This window comes from Pan paniscus, chromosome X (assembly GCF_029289425.2).
Source record: "Pan paniscus chromosome X, NHGRI_mPanPan1-v2.0_pri, whole genome shotgun sequence".
Classification (NCBI taxonomy): Eukaryota; Metazoa; Chordata; class Mammalia; order Primates; family Hominidae; genus Pan; species Pan paniscus.
Genome location: NC_073272.2, coordinates 26,636,851 through 26,649,880, shown reverse-complemented (window position 1 = coordinate 26,649,880; position 13,030 = coordinate 26,636,851). Strand labels below are relative to the sequence as shown.

At 36.8% G+C, this 13,030-nt stretch overlaps 1 protein-coding gene across 3 annotated transcripts in view; it reads right to left on the bottom strand.

Moving 5' to 3' along the window:
• Positions 1 to 13,030, bottom strand: part of POLA1 (DNA polymerase alpha 1, catalytic subunit) — a 301,525-nt gene that overhangs the window by 143,855 nt on the left and 144,640 nt on the right. For all 3 annotated transcript variants that reach the window (XM_008972990.6, XM_055106901.2, XM_003819586.6), the window contains exons 33-34: positions 11,213 to 11,391; positions 9,366 to 9,497 (exon numbers count right to left, since the gene is read on the bottom strand). In XM_008972990.6, coding sequence (XP_008971238.1) covers positions 9,366 to 9,497; positions 11,213 to 11,391 — 311 coding nt within the window. The remainder of the gene's footprint in view (positions 1 to 9,365; positions 9,498 to 11,212; positions 11,392 to 13,030) is intronic.

Below are 13,030 nucleotides of genomic sequence, written 5' to 3'. Positions count from 1 at the left end.
CTTTATCCACATGATTTATAAATCCTTAGTATACATAAAGATGTAAATCCTGGGCAGTTTTCTTTTTTTCTTGCCACTTGATGCCAAGATTCTTGAACATTCTTTGATGGTGGATGGAGACGGAAGCCCTGCTAGGCTGGGCTCCTGAGAGCTGGGCTGGCAAATCATCTAGGTTCCCAGAAGCATCAAGAGCTCCTCAAACAGCCAAGAAACCATGAGCACTTGAATGGTCTGAATGAGGCCAAGGATCTTCCGGGAAACAAGCTGGGTGATGGACCTCACAAAACTACCCACCCTGAGAGTTACACTATAGCACAGTAAAAACGAAAACAAAAACTTGGAAGAAGTGTCAAGAGTCAGATGAGTTTTGAACCAAGACAAAAAGTTATACACTGGTTTTCAAAAGCAAGCTGAGGTCAGCCGGGCATGGTGGCTCACGCCTGTAATCCCAGCACTTTGGGAGTTCAAGGCAGGTGGATCACCTGAGGTCGGGAGTTCGAGATCAGCCTGACCAACATGGAGAAACCCTATCTCTACTAAAAATACAAAATTAGCTGAGGGTGGTGGCACGTGCCTGTAATCCTAGCTACTCGGGAGGCTGAGACAGGAGAATCGCTTGAACCCAGGAGGCAGAAGTTACAGTGAGCCGAGATCATGCCATTGCACTCCAGCCTGGGCAACAAGAGCGAAACTCTGTCTCAAAGAAAAAAAAAAAAAAAGCAAGCTAAGGTCAACACGTGATTTATGCCAAGCTCAAAACAAACCAACACCCACCATTTGAAAAACACCAGTGCTCTAATTCTCATCAATAGTAGTATTTCTTGGAATCCAGGCTTAGAGAATTTTTCCATGGTACCTTGGAAAGGCAGCTGAATTAACCCACTCCTAAACAGAAATATGGTTATTCCATTAAGACAAGACTAAGGTAGACAGGATCATCTGGAAATTCCTATCTGTAACTATCTACAAAGGGCTGATTTCCATATGTGAACCAAAATGTACATTCTCTGGGCAAACCAAATATGAAAAACAGCCATCGCCTGGGGCGCTCTCCTCCCATCTCTTGTTGACGCATGCAGCAGAGAACTGATAGTCCCGTTTTGTTCCTTGAAGTCAAGAAGGTCAACTGTGTGAAAATCTCACTTTTGAAAGGTTAAATGAAATCTGTTCTGGTTCAATTTCTTACTCTACTACAAGACAGTAGCTCTAGATGACTGGAGTTAGACCTGAAGTTGAGTTTTTCCTAAATACACCAGGTTAGAGAAATCAAACTGAAGAAAGGAATTCTACTGCTTTGGCACAAGTAGTTTTCTGTTTTTACCCACTTGTTTTCAGATATCTGACAACTCCTATGGCATTTCCTCAGCATTTCAGAAAGCTTTCAATTTTCCCCGTCAGAGGAGGCAAACCATAACAGAAGTCGCTGAAACCCCAGGTTCAACACGTGCTTTCTTTCAATGGCTGTACTAGTCCAATCCTGGATGGCTATCATCAGCCTTCTGGACTCATGCCCCAGTCAGCCTTGTGACCTGGCCTAGCTTGTAATGCAAATAGCGAAGGCTCTTGATCAATCCTGCTCTAAGAGTGACTGCAAAGAAGATGCTAAGCAACTTGGTATCCATAACTGGCTGTCTTCCAAGTTATTATGGGCAGGATACCAGACTAGGGTCTCCAAGTATGGTCACAGTCTTGATGCTACTATGTGTGACCTGGGAGAGTCACTTGATAGCACCAACCTCTCAGGACATCGTGAACTCATTCAATAAAATTTACCGAGCACCTATCAGGTTAGGCACAATACTGGGTGCTGCAGTATTCTGTGCTATTGTAGTATTCTGTGCTATTGTACTATTCTGTGCTGTAGTATTCTGCAGTATTCTGTGCTATTGCCTTGAAGGAGTTATAGCTTAGTATCCATTTCCCAATGCTGACTTTGAGACTCTATTCACCAACACTGAAAAGGAAACTACTTTACTGGCAAACTGAAGGGAGGGCCAAGAGGAAACACAGCACAGTTTGGTATCCTTCTAAATGGATGTGAGAGGGAGAGCATAAGACAAAAGCTTCCAGATGGATACCTTGGAGATACCTTGAAAAGACCTGGGCATCACGGCCCTGGCCCAGGTCTGAATCTCTGGTGTTTCTGAGCACACAAAAGGAACACAGCTGAGCCATGTTCATTCACTATGTCTCAGATTGAAACAGTGATAATTAATAATGAGCTCTCTCTAGGCACTTTCTCAGCACCTTAAGTGCATTATCCCATATAGTTCTCCATTCCCGACAAAAAACTTAGGAGGGTGGATATCCATATGTGGGAAATGATATGGGTAAGGGAGAGACTACGGCCCAAGCTCAGATCTCGTCAGTGGCTCTGGGGGTTAGTCTTCAATAGGCAACAATATTCTCTGCAGTTTCAGCACCTCAGAATTTGGTGATGGTTCCATGTTAGTCCCCCAAAATCATGCTCTAGATCTGAGCCTCCCCAAACTGGGTTCATGTCATAAGATTATGATTAAATGAAATAAAAGAGAAAGGGGTCTTCTGATAAATGTAGAAAATACAGGTAAATGTTAGTTATTCTACGAAGGATAAAAGTCAAGTGGCATAAATGGCTGCATCTGAACTTATTTGCTTATTAGAACTCCTTAACAACAATTAATACTATATACCATGATAAGCTGCTTGTATAGAATACATAGCTGGCATGTTTTAGGGAATTGGATTTGATCTGTTATTCACTTAGATTTGTACAAGGATAAATTACTTACAATGAGATTCTATTCCAATCACCACCAGTCCCTTGTTTCTTAATTTTTCTGTGAGAACATGCCATGGCATAGCAGCAAAATGTTACACCTGACTCAAAATGAGCTTGCTTGACAACAACGACAATAACAACAAAAATCAGCCATTCATGAATAAAAACATACCAACCCTCCATGAATGGACACTGGTGTTAGAATACCACATTTAAGGCCAGGCATGGTGGCTCACGCCTGTAATCTCAACACTTTGGGAGGCCAAGGAGGGAGGATTGCTGGAGACCAGGGGTTCAAGACCAGCCTGGGCAACATAGTGAGACCCTGTCTATACAAAACTTAAAAAAAAAAATTAGCTGGCCAGGTGTGGTGGCTCACGTCTGTAATCCCAGCACTTTGGGAGGCCGAGGCAGGCGAATCACGAGGTCAGGAGATTGAGACCATCCTGGCTAACACGGTGAAACCCCGTCTCTACTAAAAATACAAAAAATTAGCCAGGCTTGGTAGCAGGTGCCTGTAGTCCCAGCTACTCGGGAGGCTGAGGCAGGAGAATGGCGAGAACCCAGGAGGCAGAGCTTGCAGAGAGCTGAGATTGCACCACTGCACTCCAGCCTGGGCGAAGAGCAAGACTCCATCTCAAAAAAAAAAAAAAAAAATTAGCTGGGCATGGTAGTATGTGCCTGTAGTCCTGGCTACTTGGGAGGCTGAGGCAGGAGGATTGCTGGAGTTCAAGGCTGCAGTGAGCCATGATCGTACCACTGCACACCACCCTGGGTGACAGAATAAGACTCTATCTCTAAAAATTAAAAATAAAAAAGGAATAAACATAAAGAATATCACATTTTAAAAATGCAGTTGGTATCCCTGGCATTCATTTATGTTTGGCTTCCCAATCAAATACTATGAAGCGAAAATAAATACTAATTTTCAATATGTTCTTTTCATTTGGTTTTAACAAGATTTAGGATGAGTTCTATGGATTCCTAAAAAAATTATCCTTCTTCAAGCACTGCTGGGCAGCATGGATTGGGCTGCCTGTGATGTTGAATGGGTGGGATGGATATCTATTGCTTCTTTGTATGCCTTTGTACCACTTATAATTATGCTGTTAGAGTCTACAAAAAAGAAACCAAATTTATTCTTTTTAAATGTTCTAAATATAAATGCAGAAGCAAGGAAATAAACAATAATTCCAAAAGTGCTTAAACTTTTTGAACTAATATACCTGTGATTCTACTGCATATTGCAACCTATAACCTAAAAACTATCAAACCACATCACCACAGGTAAGAAATGAGAAATTTTGAGGGTTATTGAACACTGCATATTTGCAATGAAACTACAGTAGAGTTACTGAATGCCACTGCATGGCTCTAAAACTCACAGGTCCACCTGCACAAGATAGCTCTGTTGAGAAGTGAAAGACAATGGAAATGAGAAGCCCTGTTAGTGATTTACATGGGTGTGGGCAGGAGGGATAGAGTGGGAGGCTGCTTCATCTCTAATTTATCAGATTTATTTATTTAGTTTTGTGCATTCCTAACAAAATTACCCTTTTTCAAGTATTGTTGGGAGCCATGAATGGTGCTTACTTGTGATGCTAAATGGGTATTTTTGTGGAGCAAATATTTTAATCAATATTTTACCCTGCCCTCATTGCACTTTTGATAAAAGGCAGCTCTAATTCAATCCCTGGCTTAACAACATTATGCTTGGGGGTTGTTATTAATTTTGTCTTCAAGGAATGCATATCCACTTTAAAATTTTAAAGTTTTTTTGTTTAACTTGCAAAGATGAAAAACAAGCTTAATATGGAATCTTCATACACTACAAAACATCCTACTCTACTTCCTGGTGTGTGGCCTCGTCCAAAAGAACTCACAGCTACCATGCTAAGGCTCAGCATCATTGGTCAAATGCTCTCTTCTTCCCTAAGTGCTTAAACGTGTGCATAAGGAAGTTTTTGCACCATAAGGCGACATACACTGCACATTATTTTTTAAATTCCTCATAAATGTGGGTCCAAAAGAGATTTTAAAATGTGGCTTATGACACAATATACTAAGAAGTAAAAGAGAAAAATACAAGGAGAGAACAGAAAGAGAGTAACAAAGCTAGGCATCCACTTTCTTTGCCACGTTATATAGAGATAGATTCTTCTATCTGGACAATGAAAGTACATTTAGGCTAGGTGCTATTGTGCATCATGATGATATTTCTGGTTAATGCCTCTTTGCCTGGTATTTGGTTTGGGGAAAAAACAAATTAAAGCTATTGAGTTGGGGACAGGCATATACTGAAATGCAGAGTTGTCAGTGCCGTAAAAAATAGAAAAGTAACAAAGAGCTTTATTTGTCATGGCTTTCATGACCTTAAAATATTGTAGAATTTTGTGTTAACCCAAGAATCCTGTAGGCCACTAATAAGTCTTTCGCCAATCTGACAGCAATGTAAAAAAATTTAAGGAAAAAACAGCAAAATATAACCTTTACTTGTCAGTTCCTTGGCTACTAAACATCAAGATACATGTACTTCTGAGAGCAAGGGCTGTGGCAGAGATCACACATAAAACAGAAAAGAAAGCACAGCCCCTGTCCTCAAAAAGCTTAATTCAGGAAAATCCTGAGATTATAAAGCCTACGACAACTTTCTATGGAGTGAGACCACCAATTTCTGGCCCTAGCAACTATCAGAGGTTATCATATGCATGGTACCAACAAGCTGTTCATGTGTTCTTTGAGATGGAGGGCCAGCCCCATCTAGGGCCAGCAATATCGCAATGTTTAAAAATCATAGTAAAGTACTCATATAATGTACAAGTGGCTAGAAACACTAGAAGGCTGGTGGGGAACACACTTTACCCAATCAGAATACTCTAAAACCTGCATAAGCCATCAGTGAAAATTTAGGAACGTATTTGAGTTGACTATTACGATTGCATCTTCTAGAGGCTCCACCGTTAGAGGCAAATGGCTCTTTAAGTATTAAAATGAGAGTTTAATATACTTTAAAAAGAACAGTACTTGAGATGAATGTAAATGACCCAATATCCTCCTCCCAGGTACCAAGAGGGGTCACATTTCCCATTTATCAGCAAGTCATCAGGATAGGCCAGCTTCTCAATCTCAGACTCTATTCTGTGGCTGCTTCTTGGATGGCTGAGGGGAACACTTCAAAAATGAACCAGCTAAACAAACTTCCCAGCAGCACTTGACAGAGCTACACCTATTCTTCCCATTTCCAAAGCAGTGGAGAATTAATTACCAGTTCTATGGATCTATTGTAAGTATAATAGACTAAAGAGCTATCACAGACACATTTATTGTAAAAGCACAATCCCAAGAGTGTCTAGTGGAGGGCCAAAACGATTAACACAAATGCTTTGTCAGATCAAAGATAAAACCTGCACCGCCCAATTGAGGAATGAATTAGAACAGTGGGTTATCTTTCAAATTAACCAGGGCAGTTAGTGAGGAAAATTTCATGAAAGTGTAATTCTTAGCCTTTGTGAATCCACACAGCAGGCATTCTGCCAGCTGACAAGATGATGAAATTTTCATGCTTAAAAAAAGCCCTCTTCATTTCCCAATTTAGATTAGCTAGTGTTTCTCTCCCTTTTGTGTGTGTATGTCTATTTGCTCTTCTGGAGCAGAATTTAAGGGGAGGGGGAACACATATCAATTTTTCACTATAAAACGGAATCTTTCAAAAACAACCCTAAAAGCTTAGAGTTATTGTCTTTAAGCTGCCTTTTTATGATTTTCAAAAAATACCAGTTCAATTTTAACTTTATACAAAGGAACCAACAAGGACCAGGGCATGAAATCAACTTTGAAATAAGGCTTTCTGTGCTACCTCGAAGTCTTTCAACACTTCATCAAATCTCAAGACAAAGCACAGAGTTATCTTCTTCCTAAAGAAATTAATATATTACTTAAAATATCCTGGCTCAGTGCTTTCTGTATTTCTATGTATATCAAAGTTTAAATGTTATAGGAAACTAGAATTCAGGGAACACAATCATTGCTACAGATGAGGAGCAAAAAGCCTCTCCTCTCCCATAAAGGAGCCAATATTTATTAAAATATTATAATGTGATACAGATTGCTTCTCAGATAAACTTAAACAAATATTTGTTATATCATATTTAGTCAGTCCTGTTAATTCATGACAGAAGGTAACAGAATGTGATGTACTTTTCCAAAATTAAAGTGATTTAGAAGTATACTTTGTTACCCCAAACTTTTGTCCCTTTTTTCTTGACAATCTAATTTCTTAGTCATCTAGAACTATGTTTCTTGGCAGGTTATAGTGTTTGGTCAAGTACCATATTCCATTCATCTTCCTGGAGTCCCTTTCTCATGAAGATACCTTCCTTTCTCAGTGCAGGTTGACTTCTCCTGCAGTGCTTCTAAGACTAAAATCAAAACAATATTGAGATTCTTGCCTTCATTTCACAAACAACTTTTATGTCCAGTGGGTAGTATTTTTTAAGTTGCTAAATAGGAGAAAACCATTTTGGTAATTAGCTTCAGAGACAGTCACTTAACCTCAATACTTACTATCAATATCCTTACCTCAGTACACTTGCTATATTAGTCTCCAATTGGATTACCATCACCATGATATATCACACTGAACTAATAACTGTAATCAGTATCACTCAAGGCACAATAACAAAAGAAACTCAATGCCATGTCCCTCTAGGAGGAAACAGGATGGTCTACCAATAAAGTAGAACCTAAAGGTACAGGGGCTTTTTGTACAAAAGCTCTGATCTGGAAAATATTTGAAGTATTTGTTTAGCATGAGGCCATAAGAACGAATAATGGATTTCGTTCTCTGCCATCCAATCACATATAATTCAGATCAGAAAGTAGAGAAATAAGTTCCTAATTTTGAAGACAGTCATATCAATGTTTAACCCCAGGAGTGACATATGGCTATTTTGATCAGAAATCCCTTAGAAATGTCAATCAAGTGGGCAGTTAACTACAAAAACCTGTTACTTGATGTTAGTGAGATGGCTGGCAAAAAAACAATTAAAGCAAATGCTCTAGAAACCTTGTGTTAAATATCTGGATCCCAAAAGTAGGTTATTTAGCTTGAAAAATACTTATATAACCACCACAACATACACACACTTAGGTTAGAAATCAGTCTTTCAGTCAGGGCATATTTCTAGCTATACAGAAGATCATTTTTCAGAGTATTTGCAACTTAGTCAAAACAGACTATTCCCTCTTAAAGAAGGAAATAGATAAGTTTCTTCTAGTATTAACATTTCCATGGTGAAGATCTTGATAGACTAAACACAGAGAGAAAGCTCAGAATTCTTCCCAAGAGTCAAGCAAGGATCATACTCTGTTCAATGAGGCCTGTAAATGAGGAGCTGAATAGTTTTGATTTGGCCTAAATTTTCATGTGCTGCACATCTCACCTACTGAGGAATGTGACCCCACAGCCAACTTTTATTCCTATCCACTGTTCAGTAAGGGCAGCACAGGATTATTCACTAAAATGTTTCAGATTTTCCCAAAATGTAGTCATAATTATTATTTTTTAATAATCTTTAGGCAAACTGACTTGCTTTTCTGATAAATATATTCAACACCGAAATCATAATACTGGAACTCTATGTTTTTACTCTTCATCTTAATGATCTGATAGTTACTTTTCACATAATGAGTTCTATTTTAAAGAAGAAAATGCTATTATAACTAATACGAGTAAAAAGTACAGAACAATCTTTAGAAAAGTCATAGGTCTTAACTAAGACACGAGCTTTTTTTTTTTTTTTTTGAAATGTGTTGCCAATGTAGCTTTTAAAAAGAAGTTACAGTAAACTTTCAAGTAACAGAAAATTTGTTTAGATGACAAATGACATACTGAAACACTAAGAAAAATCACGTGGGAAATGTGAAATTTTTAATTTTTGAAGAGAAAAAAACTAATTCATGTGAAATGTGTTAAAAACAAAAACTCTGAATAAAAGCCTTCTTTCCAATGAAGACAAATCACTCACTGTTCTGGCATTTTTACTATAAATTTATAAAAATTAGATATTCTCTTTTGAATGCCAGAAAAACTGCATTTAAATTTAAAAGATATTTGATTTCCTCAAAAAACTAGGGTATGGAGTCGTTTAGAGTGCTACATAAACACAAAGTATTAGTTTTGTGTGGGCAGTCCACTAAGATCACTACACACGATCTTATGGCTCTACTTGCTGACAATAGCCAATAGTGATTTTTTTCTTCCTTTATCCAAAGATCTAAGCAATCATTTAATTAGTCTTATTTAGGTAACAATAAACTAAAACATTTCTTAATTATATTCTGGCTTTTTTTAAAAGAAGTAAAAATTTCATTATTTAAAATACTGCTCGTAAATGAAAGAGATGTAATGCCTGAGAGAAATTATCAAATAATTTGTCATGCTAATATGCCAAAATTACATACTTTATCATATTTGTATTAATAGTATTTCACTAGGAATTTTTCCCAAAAGCCTTTTCAAAATTTTACAGTTTCATGAAAACCAATAAACAAGTACCAAACCTCAATAAGTTGTGTATGTAAGAATATCATTATGGATACTTACATCATAGTACTTTTTAATGAAACGTCTAATGTCCATGATCAATTTGTTGCTCAGTTGTACTGTAAAGGTCAGAGGTGAAGCCTTACAATCGATGTTACTGCAACGATACAAGCTGGGCTCCATATCTGTTCCCTACATAAGTCAGGAGAAGTATACAAAAAATTACTGTGAGGCTATAAAAGGGTTTTTGTGCTTAAAAACTTACATGCTGTCCTAGTGTTGAATATTCTTAATTCGTTTTATTGGTGAGTTTTTAACCCTATCTTCTCAATTATTTTCCTCCCAAAGACCACTTTAGTCATACATACCTTCCATTCCTTGCCATCATCATAATGGAGTGCAAAGTCAAAGGGAAAACCCTGAAATCACTATTTTACATTCACTATATGAGGGACTCTATGGATAAAATAATTTTCCCTCTGTAAATACCAGTGAAGTCATGTTACTGGAAATAAACCTCTTTCTCAGAGATACTGATTAAAAACTTTAAATTTGTATTTATTCATTACAAACTTGAAGAAAAACAAGAGCCTTTATCACATTAGTTTGTTTTCATCTTGTCAAGTTAATTTTAAAAATAAAGTCTAAAAGTTAAAAGTGTAGTACCACAAAAACAGTATCACTTACTGTCTGCTTAGCAAATCTAAAATTTTGGCAATTTTTCCAAAAAATGAAGTGTATTGGGGGAGGGAGGCAGGAGAAGTAAAAATTTGAAATAAATAAATATTAATATTTGGAGAAAACATTTTGTTTTGTTGTGTTTTGTTTTAAACAAAGACAAGGCAAATGTAATATATAGCAAAACTGTTGGGATTTCTGAAGCATTTGTTTTCCTTTCTGACACTTAAACATCTTGGTTTCCTGCTCCAATCTGGTACATAACCCTACCCGCCACGCTAAGCAATTCCAGGTGGAAGAGATTTCAGAGCTTGACATCGGCTCTTCCACAGTTAGCCCATCTGCAAGTCGTCAAGCCTCCATGCAATTAACTATCTTATTTACAGCTGTAATGAAGCAAAACTCAAGGATTTAGCAAGTATTGCTGATCTGTGTCTGCCTCTTCCTTGCACTTGCTTCCAAAGACTGCTTTGTTTTGATTCAAAAAAATGCAAAACATCTGCTGTTTGTCCAAATTAACTTAAAATAATTACTTTTAATTTAGATAAAGGGTGTCTTTTCTTTCAGTTTCAAGGTTTTACACAGTTCTGCTGCCTATTCCTTTGCCAATGGCTAGTACATGCATAACACTGCAGTGGAAATCAAGTAAATTGGCCAAGTTTCAAGCTCTGATCCAAGGTCAATAATACATTTTTTGGCAGTACTTCTTGAAAGGAATGTCTCCCTGTGACTTTTTAAATGTCTAATATGCAAAGACAGCAGAAAAGATAAGAGTACCTTTGCAAAATGGAGGTAAGTGGGATGTGTAAAGACAAACACAAACTTTCCCAAAACACTTAGTTCCCATTAACTTGATTTAAGATAAGGAAAAATATTGGTCTAAGTCTTAATAGATGGGGGTTGACAGTGGGACAATACAGGTTACTAATTAAGAAATTATAATAAAAATACTTTAAGATAATTTAGAATTTTTAAAGGATTCCACTTAAAAACCAAGGTCAAGCACTCTAGGAAGCCAAAACAATATTCAAGCACATTCAAGTAAGAGTTTTCAAACAGAAATAAAAGCAAGCTGTGAAGGTAGATTTCACATGATGCTAAAATTCTTTAAACACATGAAAGCAACATGTGTGTGTTTATTTCGCCCTTTTTATATACCCCATAGTGGGGGAAGGGGGTAAGGCCTTTATACAAGTTCACTCACAAAATGAAAGACAGAAACAACTAACCGAACCATCAAAGACATTATCATAAATATTCTCAGTTCCACATGTAGGGCATGGACATTTGAATCTTTCACAGTCCCTGTATTTCTCTTCATCAGTGAGCTGTGCTGGGCCACCAAGTAGAGCATCATTCTCTTCATCTTTATGATAATGATGAACTCTAAATTGGGTGGGGTCAAGTCCTATTAATGTAAAAGAAAAAAACAAATTCAGAAAAGTATTCCAAAAATATCCCAAAGAAGAAAACTCCCACAAAAAATTATTTTAAATTCATGCACATACACACAACCATTTGAACTCAAAAGCACATGGACAAATGACTTCTCTTTTTACAAGAGATACTTTATAAATAAAACAAGTAACTGCAACAACACAACACAGAAATATGCCACTGAACATATGGGTTTGGAAGCACCTACTTCGATAGGATGTTTTTTATTATTCTCTTAAAGTTACAATGAAAACCTCAAATAAATGTGTACTAAGAAATTCTCTTAAAATCAAAGTCACAATTAAAACTGAGAATAAAATCAGGGAATAAAAATCCCATTAAAGAAAACAGGTTCACTGCCATTACAACTCCTTCAAGTGCAGACACAGCTAACCCTGATTTCAATGCAGTAGTCGATTTCATCTTGGCTCAGTAGTTAACAGCATGTAGGTTGCAATCTAATTCAGTGGTTAAAATTCAGTAGCAGCATCTGAGACAAAATGCAACATGGTTTTCCTGATGTTCGAAATTCAGAAATTTAAAATATGTGCAAAAACAATGGGTCTACAGATTCTATAGGCCAAAATGTCCCTGAGAATCCTGAAACCAAATATACCTTCCATATTTCATTCAAAACAACATAAGAAATCAATCAATGCATGTTTATGCTATTTTGTTTCCACAAACTAATTAAAGAAAAGAAACATTTTTAGGCCAACCAATTTAATTTACCCTTGGTCAAAACATGTGTGCCAAAATTTACTATTTGAATTTACACTTAAAAATACTTATTCTACACTGTTTCTTAGAATTTTAGGGATTGCTAAGGGATGCTTTCAAGAAAAGATTATAAGAGACAATATTTCTATCTTGGAAATCTAAGGAAAAGCTTTTGGAAATCTAAGAGAAAACTATCTTATTTTAGTATAAAGGTAAATAAGTAATATAAAACAGTCACTAAGCCAAAAGCTCACAAATACCAAAAATATCTAAAAATTGTTTAAAATTTATCAACAGCTACATAGGTAGATAAATCTAACAGATGCATTCAGAATTCAGTGACAGAATCCTAAATCCTATTTGGTCAGCTGTCAAGCGACATCTAGTAATTATAAAATACTGGAGGCTGACTCTTCACAGTTGAAAGGGGCCAAACAAAGAATAAGACAACTGAGACACACAGTCTCACTTTTCTCACCTGCGAAACGGAGGTAGCATCACTGATCATACACTTTTGAAGTTTAAATTGGATAATATAGAACAAACCGAGTTCAACGCTGCCTACTGCGTGGCAAGCACTAAATAAATGTCATTTGAATGAAAAAATAAAATAGTGAATGAACATCATTTAATCCAGACTATACTCGCTCAAGATTATGCATTTAGAAAACTATATGAGACATGTTCATGCTGCATATGAAGTTAATAGCTACTCGTTGTAGGAATTAAAGTATTTCCTAAAGTGGTAGTATATGATAAAAACAAAGAATACACATTCAGAACAATTTGAAAAGCTGTTCTTCATTAGTGACATAAATTATGTTAACATGGGCCACTTGTCACCAAGACACTATCCATTCTTATTTTACAAGTTACCTAACCCCTAAGCG